The sequence below is a fragment of the Protomyctophum bolini genome, assembly GCF_963924005.1.
Source record: "Protomyctophum bolini genome assembly, chromosome: 21".
In the NCBI taxonomy this organism is placed as follows: domain Eukaryota; kingdom Metazoa; phylum Chordata; class Actinopteri; order Myctophiformes; family Myctophidae; genus Protomyctophum; species Protomyctophum bolini.
This window is the reverse complement of record NC_137882.1, coordinates 33,356,298-33,374,876: the sequence shown is the minus strand read 5'-3', so window position 1 is coordinate 33,374,876 and position 18,579 is coordinate 33,356,298. Positions and strand designations below refer to the sequence as shown.

At 41.8% G+C, this 18,579-nt stretch overlaps 1 protein-coding gene across 1 annotated transcript; it reads right to left on the bottom strand.

The window, feature by feature from the left end:
* Positions 1–2,041: 2,041 nt before the first annotated feature.
* Positions 2,042–15,065, bottom strand: LOC308335993 (extracellular calcium-sensing receptor-like; the record flags this gene model as incomplete). Its single annotated transcript, XM_080793236.1, has 7 exons — positions 2,042–2,952; positions 3,034–3,157; positions 3,241–3,468; positions 5,387–5,656; positions 9,639–9,702; positions 10,044–10,177; positions 14,817–15,065. The coding sequence occupies 7 exons, from the start codon at positions 15,063–15,065 to the stop codon at positions 2,042–2,044; spliced, it is 1,980 nt and encodes a 659-aa protein (XP_080649362.1).
* Positions 15,066–18,579: the final 3,514 nt, after the last annotated feature.

Sequence of the window (18,579 nt, the reverse complement as noted above, 5' to 3'; positions counted from 1 at the left end):
TTGGTCTTAATGACATTAAGGTCAAACCAGGTGGCAAAACGGTCGATGTGCTGGGAGTATACTGGAAATCTCCTGCAGGCAGGCAACCAAGGCCATGTCATCAGCGTACTTTATGATAGAGAACTCTTTGTTGGTGTATTTCAACTCATTTGTGTATAGGGAAAATAACAGAGGGGATAAAATGCACCCTTTTAGTGTTTAGGACAAGGCAGTCAAACAGAGTGTTATTAATACAGACTCGTTGGAGTCTCTCTCTCAGAAACTCCCTAATCCACAGAATGACATTACTACTGACGTTCAGGTCACACAGGCGTTTTAGGAGAAGACGGGGTTGGACCGTATTCACAGCAGAGGAGAAGTCCATAAAAAGGACACGGACATACTGTATGTTTTAGGCTTGTATAAGTGACTACCGGCATATGTATTTTATCCAATAAACAGATTCAGTCCCTCTCAGTGAATCCCCTATAATAGGCAATTTGCCTATTCGGGGACCAGTTGCCTGGTCCCCGATGGCCATTATTCACATTGCCCGAGATTCAACAGCGCACCCGGGTACACTTAATTCGTGTGCCTCAGAGGGGCGCTGTGGACTGAGGCTTTAGGACACAGAAAATGTCATGTCACAGAAGAAGAGTCACTTTCAGAGTTTGGAGCAAATAATAAAGTGTGTTAGTGTTCTTCAGTTATAATAATAACATGACAACAATACACAACTAAAGCAGTGTGCGCTGATGGTCTTAAACAGTGCAATGTCACGTTGTCTCGTCTGTATGACGGTGACGTCACGTAAATATCCTTGGTATGTTAACAGCGATGTCACTGACTAATCCTTGGTATGTTTGTCCTAGTTGCAGCGCATGTGTTTTATTTGTTTATGTTTTTTCCCACGGCTCGTGTTGTGTTGTGCTACTCAAACACTAGCGGATTATCAATCATTCTTTGTCAACATTCAAGTAGAACTACCAGAAGTACAACCCAGGTAAAATAATGTGTCATTATAAAAATATATAAATTATGATTATAGTTCACTTCCTCCTCCGGATGGCTTTTCACATTGCAGCAATCCGTATCCGAGACTTAATTGATTGTGATCCTGGGTACGGTTGGGCGATCCGCTCCCGGGAACGGTACGCATCATTCACACTACCACAACATCTGCCCAGTGGTCCCGAGTGCGCACCCGGGACCATAGTGTGAATCGCCCCTAAGTCTGCCCGCTCCTTAGAAGCCTTTACGTCTTTACTTAGAACCCATCTCTTCTCCCTGGCTTTCAATGATGTTTGACCTAATTAACCTGTGTAATATTTCTGTTGCTTTGATGTTGTTTTACAGCATAGTAAATAGTAACATAGTTTGTGTTGATTGTATGCTTGTTTCATGATCATGATTGATTTGATGAGATTTGATTGAAACTTTTGCGTCATGACGTCACTGAACATCCGTCCACCTCCATGAACGTCCTGCAGTTCCAGCTTTGGCCAGAAGGGTAGCGTGGTTTTAATGTTGGCCAGCCACTCTGGGGGCGTGGTAAAAGTGGGCCGGCTGTACAAGGACTAAGCCTTACAGACCACATGACAACCAACACATTCTACATATCCACACTGCCGGGTGGAAACCGTGTCCAAACCGTCTTTACTTTTTTATTATAATAATATCTCTTGTATGTTTTGAAATATGTTTTTGAAAATATTAATCCATTGAAACCAGAGACCTTCACAAAGTAATGCTACCGATACATAATTTGTCTCTTACTGTACATACGTCATACTTCTATTATTATATTCTATTTTGACCCACAGATAATGGAGAGGTGCACATGGTTTATTGTCAATATAGCTCTAACATCAACAAACAGTCTTTAAGGGAGGGTAATAAACTTCTCCTTTATCACAGATAATAGACGTTTGTATCTCTGACTAGATGTAGTTTAATATGGTAGAAAACAGACTATTACTAACAAGGTTATCAGCAATATATATATATCCAATACACGTATTGTAATAAAATACACATAATGTGAATTTAAAAATGTCTGCTTCTACGTCTTGGTGGCATGACCCATGATGGACTTCTTAGTGTTTCTCTCAGGTTTCAAAATTATTAGATAACACTTTGGTCCAAACAGCGCCAGCAAAATGCCCAAACTAGATGCTAGAATAGCAAACACCTCCACTACATCTGCATATTTGCCTGGAGAACTGATATATGCTGGTATGAAGGCTATCCACACGGCACAGAAGATCAACATGCTGAAAGTAATTAACTTAGCTTCATTGAAGTTGTCTGGAAGATTCCTTACCATGAATGCTAGGAGGAAACTGAGGAGTGCTAGTAAGCCAATATAACCTAGTAACGCCGCAAAACCAACGGTTGATCCAACATTGCACTCATAGACTATATTTTCAGAATAGTATTGTGTGTTTTTATGAGGAGTTGGTGAGGCAGACACAAGCCAGGCTGTGCAGATTATTGCCTGGATTGAAGTAAGAATCAGAACTGTTCCTCTCTGCTGCATAGGACCAAACCACTTAATGATGTCTGCACCACCAGGCTTGGAGGCCTTGAACACAGCCAGCACCACCATAGTCTTTACCAGGATGCAGGAGACACACAGCACAAAGCTGATCCCAAATATTGCATGCCTCAGCTGACAAGTCCAGAGTCTGGGACGGCCAATGAACAGGAGTGAGCACAAGAAACATAGTTTGAGTGAAAGCAAGAGTTGGAAGCTGAGTTCTGAGTTGTTGGCGCGGACCATGGGCGTCTCTTTATGATAAACAAAGATCCCCAGGACAATAGCACAGGCAAATGTTCCTAGCAATGAGATGGTTGTTAAGGAGATCCCCAGGGCCTCATGGTAGGACAGGAACTCAATGCTCTTAGGGACACAGTGGTCACTCTGGGGACTGGACCAGAAGTCCTCTGGACACACGGTGCACTCTGTAGAGTCTAACAAATAGGACAAGATTAAAGGGACAGACACGTATCAACCTTCTGTACATATACTGTAGCTACATTATATAACCCTACCTGTCTCATTGCTGAACTCTCCCTCAGAACAAGCAATGCAGTCGTAGCAGCAGACAGGTTCTCCTTTCCTTCTGGCCACACGGGTTCCAGGAGAACAGCTCTCACTGCACACCGACCGAGGAGGCTGCAGAGGAAAGTTAAAATAATCCGTTTAAATATAAATTTCATTCATGAGCTCAATTAAACATTTTAGAAAGCTGAAATTACTTTTGTGGATTGAAAGTTCCAGAAGATTCTGTCTTCATCGAGGGTGAGTTCTTCATCTCCGGAGGCTGTCATCTTGACCACACCTACGTTGTGAATATTTGTGCTTCCATCAGGGAGCCACGCCCAGTTCAATATATCGAATATTGGTAAAGCATCACCATTCTCATCAAAGTATACACGATCACCACTAGATGTGGTGAAGTTGACCTTTTCCAGGTAATAGAGAAGCTAGAAATGGTGATGAGCAGAATCATGAAGAGCAAGAGACATTAAAAACATACTTAAGGGTCCTATTATGTCCCCAAGTCACGCTACACACTATTTATGGATTTAAGCATTGTGCAAGGGGTGTTCCTGTTGCTGAGTTGCTATCTTCCGCCACCAGCCTCATTACTAAAACATGTGCTCTACCCTTTACATTATGCATTGCCTTTCAACAAAACCATATTCATAATGTCACCCACATTTGTTGAGCATTAGGAGTCAGGAAGACTATTTAAAATACCACATTCAGAAGAACAGAATCAGTAATTACCACCTGCCCCCTATACTTGAGAGGCGTCACCTCTCAAGGCCTGCAGCACGTTCCGTAACCCGTTCTGTATTTAGTTGGTGCTTTACCTTACTATTTTCCTATGATTTTGTTATATTGTTTTCCTTGTGTCTTAGTTCCAGTTGGAGTTTCCTTTGAACTTGTGTATTCTTATTTTGTACTACGTTTTGTCTCTTGGTTTCCTCCTTGTCCTGTTAGTTCTCCAACCTATCCCAGTGTTGATTATTAGAACTTAATGTTCACCTGTGCCCTGTTTTCCCTGTGTATTTATACTCCCCTGTTTTTTCAGTTCTTTGTCAGATCATTGTTGTACGTCACTAGTGTTATGCTCCTAGTGAACTCCTAGTACTTTGACTCCCAGTGTTGTTACTCCTTGTGTTCTCCTCGTGTACGGACTTTGGTGCATAAACCGCCTGCAATTTCGACTGCTCTGCCTCTCTGCCTTTGTCCTGCGTTTGGGTCCTAACCCTCTTGATTCACACCGTGACACCTACACACTACACATACATTATTTTATACTAATATGTATTTTTTTCATTTATACTGTGCATCTATCCATTGTTATATTACGAATGTTTGATTGTTTTGATTGTTATGATTTAGTTTAGATATGGTGAGATGAACTTTATAAACTGATATAAACTAGACTGTTTTCTAAGTCTCACCTGCACAACCCAATATGTTGTTGTTGTTTCAAATGTGGTGTTTTTAAATGTGCAAATAATCAATAAATAAAAATAATCCTACAGGTTAACTGGATTAATATTCCACCTGCCATGGCTGTATTGTCTGCAAACTGGCACAGCTTTGCCCAGAGAAAGGCCCTCTTCCTGGCACACACTGCAACATGTCATGGAGGGCGTGGGCCAGAGCATACACAGCCTTGTATATATTATACTCTCCCCTGAGGTCAGACACATCCAACAGTGTAGTTTCTGCCGTTCCCAGGTCCTCTTGTCCAGTACACACCCTTTCACCAGCGTCCACCCACTCTGGTGGAATGGGTGAAAATTTACACTGAAATGTGCGTTCCCAAAACTGCCTCACCTGAAAGAACACAATTAATTCATAAGTAAACCGGTAAATACAATTAATTTATTAATTTATTGATTATTCACTTCATTCACAGTTTGCAGATAATACAGTGGTACAATTATACAATGGTGCAAAAAGGATAACACAAAATGTCCTATAAGGGCTTGTGTCCATTGTGGTCCTGTGTATTCAATTCATTGAGACATTTAAAAACATACAATTAAATAAATATACAATCAAATTAAACAAAAATATTTACTATGTTATCCTGGTCATTGTCAGGACGTATTTTTAACAAGACGTCCTTCAAACCTGGTATCTCTCCACGACGGATGGCAAAACCCAAGGTGCCTCTGAGGTATGGCAGGAAGTGAGGAGACTGGAGATGAACATCTCCCCACCAAGCTGAAGTGGCAGGTAAGATCCATAGCAGACCTGTCACATTCTGCTTAACCACCTGTTCAACGTTTCGAAAAAAATCAATACATTCTCATTTTAGATTCTTCTAATTACGAATCCCTAAATTAACATCCTCCATAGATGTATCGTAACACAAACCTCATCCATGACATTATAAATATAGGGCCCGTATCCAAACATAATGACCACCCGAGCTGTGGACGTCTTCATCACAGTGACGATCCTCTGGAGTTTATCCAGGTCATTGTGGAAGGGCAGAGCCTCTGAATAAGCCACACAACCCAGACCAGACTGGTCCAGGCCAGACTGGAACAATCGGGCGGCGTCACGGCCAGCATCATCATCACTGAACAACAGTCCTACCCAGGTCCACTCGAACCACCTCATAATCTGGAGCACAGCTCGCACCTGAGAAGAATGGATGGAAATTAACTTAGGTTAGATCATACAGTACATGGGCAAACGGCGGCCCAGGGGCCACATACGGCCCCCGTGTTCACTTATGTGGCCTGCAGGTTAATATTGGAATACTGTTATATTATTGATTTCAGCTGTTACAATTCCAAACATGCAAACATGACCCGCTTTAATTATATATATAATGGTCAATATTAGTAGCATAAATACAATTTAAATTGTGTCATTGTCGGGTGGGGGGGTGGGTGGGAGGTGGAAGGTTGTCCTCTAGGGAAAAAACAAAGAAAAATTGTACCCCCTCATTTTTATTTTCTCCCATAGGCGAGATATTGTATGTTGTGACCAACTGCTACTGGTATGAACAATAAAAAACTATAAATTAAAAAAAATGTCTTTTTATGTCCAATGCAGTTAAGTATATTTTAAGTTAACATAAGTATAAATAAATGCAATATGAAATTGAATAAAAATGTCTGGAGTCAGTGTGGAAATGTAGTGGCCCTCTGGAGTGAGTGTAGAAATATAGTGGCCCTCTGTAGTGAGTGTAGAAATATAAAGTGGCCTTCTGGAGTGAATGTAGAAATATAGTGGCCCTCTGGAGTGAGTGTAGAAATATAGTGGCCCTCTGGAGTGAGTGTGGAAATATAGTGGCCCTCTGGAGTGAGTGTGGAACTATAGTGGCCCTCTGGAGTGAGTGTAAAAATATAGCGGCCCTCTGGAGTGAGTGTAGAAATATAGTGGCCCTCTCCTACATCAAAGTTGCCCACCCCATGGGTTCGAGTATTCCAGTTTGTGAAACATGAACTATTAGATACCAACACATCTATTGTTATAGAAGTTCACCTGGAAGACAAAACTTGGCATTGTTCTGAAGAAGGATGGGAACTGAGTCCGGTCGCTCAGACAGGAACAACCAGCATAGTAACTTATCTGGAAAAACAGAATAAAAACAAATACAAAATATCTATTCTGTAATGTACTAGATCTTTGAAAGGTACCTATAGATGTCAGCGAAGGAACAGACCAACAGAACTGGACTGTAGGTATTCAACAAGATTTTAGTTATTGTATTGTAAAAAGTTGTATGGCCTGATGACAACTTAGTATTAACCACTTACTTTATCACCTGTGATAATCTGTTCATTATATGTTCTCTTCACATTTTGTGAATGAAGCCTCATTTTGGTCTTCAACCAGCCAAAATTCTCCCACTACATGCATGGCAACTTGAGCTACTCTTCTTCAATATTTCATCATGACTTTTCACAAAAACAACAAAAATAGATATCATGGTGCGGGCCTATCATGTGAAAAACATGCATATTAGTTTTTAAATATTCCTTAAAAAAAGAGAAATTAAGTTGGGAACTTCTCCTTTCGTCCACCCATTCCTAAGACATTCCTAAGGTCCAGTGAATACAAATATAAAAAAGTCCAGGAATGTTAACCAGAAATGTGGGCAGGGAAACAAACCTACCTTCTAGCCTTCTAGGATGTCACTGAGCATCATGAAGGTACTAAAAGACATCAGCAATATGAAAATTGCAAAAATATAATCGTCCGGGTGAAAATCACCCGTGTAGTGTTCTAGGGTTAAAAGAAATGCACTGACAGGACCAGAACTGTCAAGAAAAAATATATCATGATCATGGCCATAACTTGATCACACTTCCAATAGCTGCTTTTAACCCTCCACTGTGTGCATTCAGAATGACCAGGTCATAAGCGTATACATAAAGTGATTCATGATAGTTATAAGACAGCCTGTATTGCACTTAATTCACTAGATAGATCATCATGTATAGGGGAGAACGGGGTAAGATGAGCCAGTGTCCAAGTTGAACCACCCCCTTTATCTAGAAAACTAGAAACCTGTGTTGCCATGTGACCTTAAATCTAGTAAGCATCCATAATTTACACCTGGCTGTGAAGTTGGGAAGCACATGGAGAAAGTAGAAAACATTATTTTACACAAAAAAAACAGTTTTTGTCGGTCAAAGTAAAAATTCGACACATCATGTAAAATGACTGCTATACAAAGCAAAATGTACCTAGGTATAAAACGTAATATCATACACGTTGATGATTTGCCAATGGATAGAACCATGTGAATCATTTAGCAATTACATTTTCTGAAGTAGCTTATTCTAGTCATTGTTTTCTAAAATGGTGGCTAAGATGAGCCAATGTCCGGGGGTAAGTTGAGTCCAATGGGAATCACTATTCTTTTTTTTCTACTTTTTTTTTTTTTGCTACTCAAATTATACTGAATGACCTTTAATTGGCATGTACATACTCATTTAACAGAAGTTTGCAATAATTGTATTAACAATATTGCAAATATAAGGTTCTGAAAAACAAACTTTATTTAATTGTCTTAATAGTGTTTAAATAATAAATAAACAAATAAATAAGACTATTAAGGGGAAACTGTTATTATATTATTATTGATAAGTGAATTATTGATAAGTGAATACATTATCTGTTTAAGCTTTTAACATTAAAATATCATGTGGTTCGACTAGCCCCTCGACTTTGATCAACTTACCCCTTACCTGGGGCAAGTTGAGCCACATGACCTTTTTTTTTTTTAAAGGTCATATTTTCATGGCCCTTTGTCATAGATGCTTACTCATAATTTCAAGTGATAGAAGACATCCTGAAATATGGGTAGATCATTAGATTTGACTGCCATCTCATTTTGCCTTGCTTCCAGGACAACTTAAGGAAAAAGTGGTTCATCTTACCCCGTTCTCTGCACAATGTGCTTAGATATGCCACAACCAGCTTCTGAAACAGTTTGGTTTATCCTGTCAAAAGCTCAAGAAGTTTCAATTTAGCATAAGAAGATAGTGGAAATACTGTAGCTGGCAATCGTTTCCTTAATTGCAAAAATGCATAGCACTGTGCCGGATTTCTTTTCTTATCTGAACTGGTTATCTGCAGTAAAGATGTACAAACTGATTATTTCAAATACTGTGGAGAGGATGCTGGATAGAGAGATTTGGATGTGCTGTTTGAGAACTTTACATGTCCTGCCATTGGCAATTCAGTAGAATGCAGTGCATTGTCAGAAAAAGAACAGTTCAGTAGATTGTCAGTGCATTGTCAGAAACAGAACAGTTCAGTAAGGGGGCATTGTCAATGTGTTATACGTAAATTATCCTGAATAGATATTGTTCCTCTTCAGTAGAAAAGCAGTAGCATTAACATTAGGCTAATCGGTGAATTAAACCTGCAGGGAAAACATGCATTTTCAGAAACCTTCAAGAAAAGATCAGTAAAGTGTGAAGAGTTGGAATGGCACATCTGTAGGTCTATTTAGTTTACCTGCCTTTTCTTTAAGGACAGGCTCTAATTGTACAGAGGTTATTGATGCTCTACCATGAACCAACATACCTGTAAAACACAGGCTAAGTGCAGTTACTTACCACTTTCACTTAAAACAAAAAAGGGGGTGAAAAGACAGAACAAGAAAGAAAAATTGCAGCCTACAAACTCAGAACATGTCACACTGTGACCTTGTTGATCGGCTGTGTTTGATACTTTTGTCTAACAATAGCATAATGAAGAAATAGGGCATTAAAAAGCATTACAAGTTGAAATATGGAGACACAAGGTTTCTTCTCGACAGCAACGATTATGTCTTTCAAACTCACAAAAGACAACATTTTATATTTATCATAATATTATAGATTTGCAAATAGCCAAGTAATCAAAATTAAATGAAATAGGCTATGGTGAAAGGGGATAGGAGACTTACCATGGGCACTCTGTATACACCTAATATTCTAGAGAGGGTAACAGAACTTTTTGACGTACTAGGACCCACAATTCCAAGTACTGGAGGAGACCCAACACAGCTCTGATCCAGTGTAAACTGCTCCTCTCTCCCACTGATCAGTGACAACGCTGCAGGGACTGCAACTCCAAGCGTTAAACAGGTGTCATAGATACGGTATCCCAGAGTCACATTGGGGAGCAGGCTGGGGTCTCTGTTGATCTCAGTGATGGCAAAAGCCATGGTCTGTGCCCATCTGAACGGTTCAATGAAAAAACTAACACACACAATTACACTGTAGCCTTGAATATCATTGCTGTCGGGCAGAAACCTTGTATCTCCATATTTAAACTTTCTGTTTAATAAGTTACTTACTTTTTCATACTACAGTGTATATACAGTGTACATACTACAGACAAAAAGAAAATATTTAAGTTAAAGTGCTTGTGACTAAATAATAACTAACCTAGATCCATCCAAACACATGTTCTGAGAAGGTTTGCACCCAACAGCCTATATCTTTGTTGAAATATACACATCAACTAATCATGTTTCTAAACATCAAAAAAAGGTTGGTGTTGTCTTCGTGATACTCACCCACTGCAGGAGGGCTTCTGTTCCTTGGACTGCGTGAACGTCAGATCAGGGAACACAGAGGATAAGTGGAATGGAAACAAACCACCCAGAAGCACATCTCCAGCCTTGTACATTCCTCCATGTTTTAACGGTGCCTGGAACTCACAAGAAGAGGAAGAGGATGAAGACAAAGGAGAGAAGGAAGAGAACATCATAAAGTATGAAAACAGTTGTATGTCTGAAGAAGTCCTCATGACTGTCCTCCTCTGTCTAACAACCCCTCCCACCTTCTCCATCCAGTGTCCAGTTGTTAGGTTTTATACCCATGCAGTGCCGTCCCCTGTGCCAGATGACGACATAACGTAATCTTCCACAACACCGATCTGGGCCTTTAGGCACACACAGAGGCAGGGCTTAACATATAGGTACTGTACTTAAGTTCAATGTTGAGGTATTTGTACTGTATTTCACTTGACCATTTCCATTTGTCATTTCCAATGCTTTTACTTCTACTCCACTACATCTCGGATCACAATATTGTACTTTTACTCCTATACATTTATTTGGAAACTTTAGTTACTTTGTAGATTTTGATTATTATTACAAAACATACATTAATCACTTCAGCCTACATTTCGGCCATTTTTTAGACATTTGAAATGGGCCATATTCTATAGTAGGCTACTTATACTTTTGGTACATTAAGTACATTTTGATGCCAATAATTGTGTACGTTACGAGAGACAATGAGATCCGCAATAAACTTGCAAATCGGTTCGCAACATGTCGCCTTAGTCAGTGGCAGGTTGGTGGTCAGTGTCAGGTTGGTGGTCGGTGGTGGTCAGTGTCAGGTTGGTGGTCAGTGGTGGTCAGTGTCAGGTTGGTGGTCAGTGGTGGTCAGTGGCAGGTTGGTGGTCAGTGGCAGGTTGGTGGTCAGTGCCAGGTTGGTGGTCAGTGGCAGTGTAGCGTCAAAGTCCTATTACTTTGGGCTAATGGTTGCCCGATGCCGAGGATCTAGTTCAGACGTGTGATAAAAAGACTGATGTCCAAAACGTTGACTTAAAGTTCAAAATGATGTTTATTCACTGTAACTTGTATTAAATAAATAAAGCAAAAATAGTGTGAAACCATATCAATCAGCAGCCTGTGTCTCACAGTCAAAAAACTGTTTGCCTTCACATCAGAACAACAACAGAGCATTCAATCAGTTCTCATTAACACTTACTGTGCTACAGTTTAAAGTGGACCTAGGATTGCTGGTGCTAAGTGATTAACATGGGATTTTTGAACTTTTTTGGGGGCCCACAGCGAGGGGCCTCTTATAGCGAGAATCACACCGCATAAATCAAAAGAAAGCCTAACTTGTCCACTTCAATTTAAAAAAATATATATGATTCTGCCATCTTCCATTCTGGAGATATTGACCTTTTTCTAACACCTGCTTTTGCCTGCACGCTGCTCGTTTGAAAAAACAACAGAGATATGGAAGCTTGAAGTTGACAGACATTGACAGACAGATATAAAAATTAACACAAATAATATCATATACATACTATACACTGAATGAAAGCCCTGAATGTCTACTTTTAGGAGGAAAACAAATACACATTGATCCCATGTACAGTTTGTCACTAATTGGCTATTGAATGCAGCTCTGCTTTCATAAGAAAAATACTAATACTGTAATAATAATAAAAATCACACCCCTGTGAAGTGAGCAGTGCAATTGCACTGCTCACTTCACAGGGGTGTGATTCTTATGAAAGCAGAGAGTCTACTGTTTCATACGGTATATAGTATGTACATGTCGCTATAGGCCTTATTTTGTGAATAATAGTTCTTCAGGCCCATGCCATCTCTAAAGTTCTCTCTGAAAAAGATAATTTTAGAGAAAGCATGGACCTAACAACTAAATATTCACAAAATAAGGCCTATAGCGACATGTACATACTATATACCGTATGAAACAGAATACTCTCTGCTTTCATAAGAAAAATACTAATACTGTAATAATAATAAAAATCACACCCCAGTGAAGTGAGCAGTGCAATGTTGCACTGCTCACTTCACAACATTGCACTGCTCACTTCACAGGGGTGTGATTTTTATTATTACGAGTAAGACGCGCGGATGTGGAAAGCGAACGCAGATCGTAAATTGCAATAACAATTAGAATAAATTACAGACATGATCTGCAGGGTGTCATATATGGTCACAAAAGACGCCATCACACTCATGTCACCATGACTCAGCCATAACCATATAAGGAGTCCCCAAAGCAGGACCACGCCATCACACTCATGTCACCATGACTCACAAATCACTCAGCTCCATATATGGGCACAAAAGGGCCAGGTCCACATATACAGTAAGCGGGACAGAAAGCGGGACAGACAGACACACACACACACACACACACACACACACACACACACACACACACACACACACACACACACACACACACACAGACAGACAGACGTGATCTGCTAGGTCTCATAGTAAGTGCTCACTGCGTTCGCAATTACAGTATTAGTTTTTTTCTTATGAAAGCAGAGAGTCTTGATGCACATATCTGATCATAAAACGGACTTGGAAACTTTCTTCTGCCTGCATCGTCGTCAGTCTCTCTCCTAAGTTGTTAGATAGAAAATATACATCAGCCTCAATCGTAGCCCCATATGTGCCCTCTCCCTACGCTCATTCTGTGATTCTGTCATCTCGGAGCTACAATCGCCTCAATCGCAGTAACAGGGGGGGGCAACTAGGCTACGTTTGAGGAAATGATCTTGCATAATCATCATTATTGTTGATCGGGTGGTGCTTTTTCTTTGACCAAACATGTCCAGACATGATCACCACTATACTAACCTCACCGATCCAGTCTCGCGTCTCTATAAGGTGAGACGCGAGACTGGATCGGTGATTATCATGTCTGGACATGGTTGGGCAAAGAACAATGATGATGGTGGATGATCGCTTCATCCACCACAGCGGGCAAATAAGCAGCAGCACGTCAACAATTATGGGGGAAATAGCTTCATCCACCACGGCTTCCGCAGTTTAGGATGAGACATGTGTATTCGTTATACATTGCAAACGGGTCGATGACGTCCCAGACGCCTTCTTATCCCAGACGCGGTCTTATCACTGCAATTATAATGAATACAAAGGTTACAATTGGCTGGCGAAGACGCTATGGCTTGCGATCTCCAGCAAAGTACATAAAGCGGCGAGTTGATCATGGCGGTCCCTCGATAATGTGCAATCTGTCCATGACTGACTCCATGTGTGTTGCAAACGTTATGAAATCAAATGTCGATCGTTGCAGGTTTATATACGGGCAGAGAGCAAATTGCGTTATATCTTTTTCCGAGAATGAGAGAAGTGCAAGGCAAGCCTATGCAGTTGAAAGCAGTGGGGACTGGGAGTGGGGGGGGAACTGCCAATGCGATCCAAGACGAAGAGACCCCCCCCCCCCCCACAATTCTCCCTCGGGAGAAACCATGTAGAAACAGGAGGGGAGGGGGAATCGAGTGTATTCACACACACTAGAGCATGGACACATCCATTTTAGATCCCCTGACATCTGCGTTGGTCTATGCCGGACGGCCGTCTCCATTACGTCGTAATGGAGGGCTGCCTCCTCGCATAGACCAACCAATAGGCGGTGCCAGACGCTTCTCAGACCAACACCTCTTTTCAGGAGGGGGGGGGGGGTTAACTCTTTGTAGAGCCGATCGGTGTTACATTATGAGTTGTCCGGGCGCGTTGAACTACAGAAATCAATAAAAAGACGTATTTCGGACCATAAGACGTATAGAAACGCTATGCGCATAGCACGTTTGCGTATAATAAAGCATATGGATACGCTAATAGCGTGCGATGTGTTAAGTAACCTGGCCAACCTTGCCCTTGACCAAGCCCTTGGAATGACGTCATCAAAAACATATAGAAATTAAATTAATAGAGAAGAAATGGCTCTTACACACCAGCCCCTAATTGCTACTGGTGGGACAAAAACAGTAACCTGACGCTGCCAGATCCAAAAAGCTTGCTACACAAATTTGTTTCACAGCTTATTTGGATCTGGGATCGCGGAAGCAAATTCGATGACGGGGCTGTTCCTTTTTTTCAAGATACATGGTAGATGATTGGATGGGAGCGTCTGTCTATCACCGTGTGGGCGTGCAAACACAACCAATCATATCGACGTGTCTATATACCGTCACATCCGCATCCCGCCTTTAGCTCACGCTGATTGGTTCGGTACGAAGCAGATCTGACTCAGGGCTCAACTCCGTCAGAGATCCCAGATGAGTGTTGTGTTGGGGAATATGTTTCCGCAATACCGCCCTCATCTGGCAGCGTCAGGTTACAAAAACAGAGCAATTCCAAAACAAAATAATATAAAAAGAGCCATAAATCAACCCAAGATAAAAAACCTTTAAGTATCCAATACCAGGGCAATATTCCATATTCTTTTATTGCCATAACAAAACTCAATTTTTAATCTGTACCCTCACATAAGGAAGATTTTAGTTAAAGGGCCCTCCTCTTCAACCCACTATTATTTCTTCTTTTCAGTCTCTTTAGATTGGAATCCTTTTCCGAATTAGACTTTGTTCCTTCATTTTCCTTTGTTTGGCCTTTGATTCTTTTCTTTCTCAGCCATTTTCCTTTCTTCCTCTTTCTTGAGGTCTTCCATCTTTCTTTTTTTAGAGGCAGATCTCTCCTGCCGTCATGGTCAGATGTTTCCTTTGGGTGATGCTTTTCTCCATCTGGCTCCTTTACCATTCTGTGCAGCCATTTAGTGACAGCCACTTCTGCAGTATCCTGCTGCCTTGCCTGCATCTCCTTGGATTTGATCACCACTGGGCTCTTCCTTTCCTTCTTCCTCTGGCCTTTTTCCACAGAGGAATAGAGCACCTCGATAGGTGGTGCCTCATCTCCATCACTTTGATCCTTGACCTCACTGAAAGTCACTGCCTTCCGTTTCCTTTTCTTCTTGGTGATAGTAGTCTGCTGCTGGTTCACCGCCATCTTTTGTAGACTCTTGGTTTACCACTGTGCAATTAGCAGTAACTGTGGGGCCACTCCCACTATGCGTGCCATTTGTTTGTAAAGGACCATTGATTACCCATCCCAGTAGGGTTCTGACAGCATAAGGTCCCTTTCCATGGCTGTTAATCACCTCCCTCGGTTCCATTAACTTTGAGGTATTGGTACCGATCAACAGGTCCACATTAGCTGCAATTCTAGGGATCTGGATATCGTGGAGGTAATGCCACTTATCCAGCTCCTCTTTACTGATCAGGTTAGCAGTAGACACAGGCATTTATTTTTGGGTGAAAACATCAGGAAGTTCGAAAAATACCTTGCCAGTAAATTCAGATACTTCCAGGCCATTTACTATGCAGCTGGGTACTTACTGTCTTACTATGACCCATGGTGCGCAAATGGACTTTGGTTCTTTGGCCTTCTGTGTTCAGTTTGTTCACCAGGTGTTCTGAACAGAAAGTACCTGTGCTTCCTGGATCCAGGAAAGCATAGGTCTGGATGACCTTGCTGCCCGCTGAGCATCTCACTTGTACAGGCAAGATGGGAAGAATGCCATTACTGTTGCCAGCCCCTGTATGGCCACAAGTAGATGTTATAATGCAATTCTAAGATTTTATTGTTTGCTGCTCATTGGTACCTCCAAAACTCCCCATTTCATGTCTCTCCATATGTAGAACACTGGGATGTCTCTTGTTGCAGTGGGAGCAATACATGCGGCTGCCACAAGTCTTATTCAAGTGCCCTGAGCACAGGCATCCAAAACACAGGCCTTTCTCCCTTAGAAAGTCAAGCCTTTCTTGATGTGCCTTCTTTTTCAGTTGCGGACACTGCTCCAAAGCATGATCACGTTCACAATAAAGACAGGATGGGTGAGGGTCTGTTTCATATTCATCAGAAAGTTCAACATGAGTTGCAAAACTGTTTCTATACAGTGATTTGGTTTGAGGTTGAGGTTTGGGTTTGATAATTGGTTTACCCAGAGGAGTGTCCTGGATGTCACCAAAAACAGGGTCGGAGGCAATTCTGACCTGCTGTTCGATAAATGTCACAATGTCTGGGAAACAAGCTCTTCTGTCATGTCTGTCAAGGATGTCACATGCCTTCTCTCTCCACTGGTCTCTGAGCTTGTATGGGAGTTTCAAAATAAGAGCTTTCATGTTTGCTGGTGTGTTTAGCTCTTCCAAATACTGCAGCTCCTCAATGGCATTTGAACATTCCCGCAAGTAAAGTGCAAATGCCTTGAGACCTTTCACATCCTCTGACTTTATGTTCGGCCAAGCCGTGATTTTGTCCATGTAGGCTGCAGTTATTCTCAATGGATGCCCAAAGTGTTCCTTGGGCAGATCTTTAGCAGCAGCATAACCCCTCTCAGGAGGCATATGGAGGCAACTGCGTACCAGGTCCCTTGGCTGTCCCCTAGTAAACTGCTCAAGGTAATACAAACAATCACCAAAATCATTTGTTTTTGCCTCCACACAATGCTGAAATGCCTTTATGAATGACTGAAACTGTAATGGGTCACCTTCAAAATGTGGAATCTCTCTGTGAGGTAGAAACTGAGACATTTGTGTTTGTACAAGGAGTGCTGTTATTTCATTTTGCCTTTGAAGTATATTGTACAGATCTGATGGTTGGTTATTGAGTTGAGATGGCAAAACTGGTTGAGGTAATTTTTGCCTCGTTTGCATTTTTGCAGGATCCAAAGTTGAGGTGTGAACTGGTCGTTTATTTTGCTTGCCTTGCTGAGGGTTGAAATTATTCCGGTGAGTTGTGTCTTTGGATTGGTGATGCTTGGACGTGACTGGGTTTTGCATTGACTGATGCTGTTGAGAGGAGAACTGCTGTAAGCCAAGAGGCTGGATTCTAGGTCTAGTGCCTTGCCTAAAATAGGACTCCATGCCATCAGCTCTGCTGCCAGTGACACTGCTGCCGGCCTCTTGTAGGACAGATATTTTAGCAGTAGATGCTGCTATTTTACCATCCAACTCTTTTTTCCTCCTTATAGCCTCAGCCTGTTCCTCCAAGGCATGTACCTCTTTTAATGCAGCAGCACGAGCCATGAGTGCGGCCTTATCCGCCACTGCTTTAATACGTGCTGAAGAAGTAGAGGACCTTTTGCTTGTCTTTGAAGCAGTGCTTTTATTATAGTTTGAATGAGCAGTTGACACATGGGATGGAACATTAGAAATGCTGTCATGAGGCTCGACATCCTTATTATCGTCATCGGCAGCAACAGAACCCTTAATTTCAAAAACATCATCATCATCATCATCCTCAGAACAACTTTGAACATAACTCCACCTTTTCATTTCATCAATAAACCCATCAAAAGTGAGCATTTTTGCATTGTACCATGTTTCATGTTTTTTGGCTTCATCAGCCGGCACAAGACCCAACAAAGTATTGTGAACCTTTTTTGTTTCATCATATAAACCCTTGAAATTGTGAAATGCACATTCTGCTTCATTTGCACGCGTCTCATCATTTACCAAGGCACAAACCACTTCCTCCAGTTTTAACAGTTTGCTCAGTTTAACCTCTCTCTCTTTCTGCAAACTGTCGATTTTTGCATCCAACGCTTTGGGTGTCAATTTGACCACACGTTTTCCCAAAGCCCCTTCCCCATCAGACTCAAGTTCAACCACAGACTCAGGTTCAACCACATTGTCACCAGCGCCAGATGGCGCCTCCTTTTGATCCATAATAAAAAACAAATAAACAAATGTCAAGTTCCTTAGACAGTGTTCCGTGCAATAAAGTACTTGTTGTTCAACTTCAAACAATAATAAGCCGCGCTCAAAGTGGCGCTCCTTTTACCAATGCATTGGGTTTGTTATTTCACTTATTTGTGTGCACACCTTTCCTATACAATGGCCATTGTTTTAATGTCGGCGTTGCGCTGCTAAAGCCTTTAGCCTACCATGCTGCATACGCTGAACGCCGGGTGAGCGGCGTTGATGAGGTGTTTATCGCCGATCGCCGTATGATGATGGTCCGGTCCCGACCCGATCTGCTGCTTTCAGCTGCGGCGGCCCCGCCGGCCCGGTAGTGCTGCCGATGTCCCCCGATGAGCGCCCCTGTAGCTCTGGGTCGATCCGTGCAGCCGTGTCCGTCGCCGTGCGATGATCCGTTCCCGGTCCCGTCCACCTCCGCGGCTCCGCCGTTGTAACAACGCACGCTGCGGCCCTATGATGCGGCCCGTCCGTGCGTGTTCTCCAAGTTACAAACGACCCCCGTTAGTTCCACTTGCCTCCCAATTGGCGTGGCGTGGAACAGAGGCAGTTTGTTGACTAAAATGTAGCGTCAAAGTCCTATTACTTTGGGCTACTGGTTGCCCGATGCCGAGGATCTAGTTCAGACGTGTGATAAAAAGACTGATGTCCAAAACGTTGACTTAAAGTTCAAAATGATGTTTATTCACTGTAACTTGTATTAAATAAATAAAGCAAAAATAGTGTCAACCCATATCAATCAGCAGCCTGTGTCTCACAGTCAA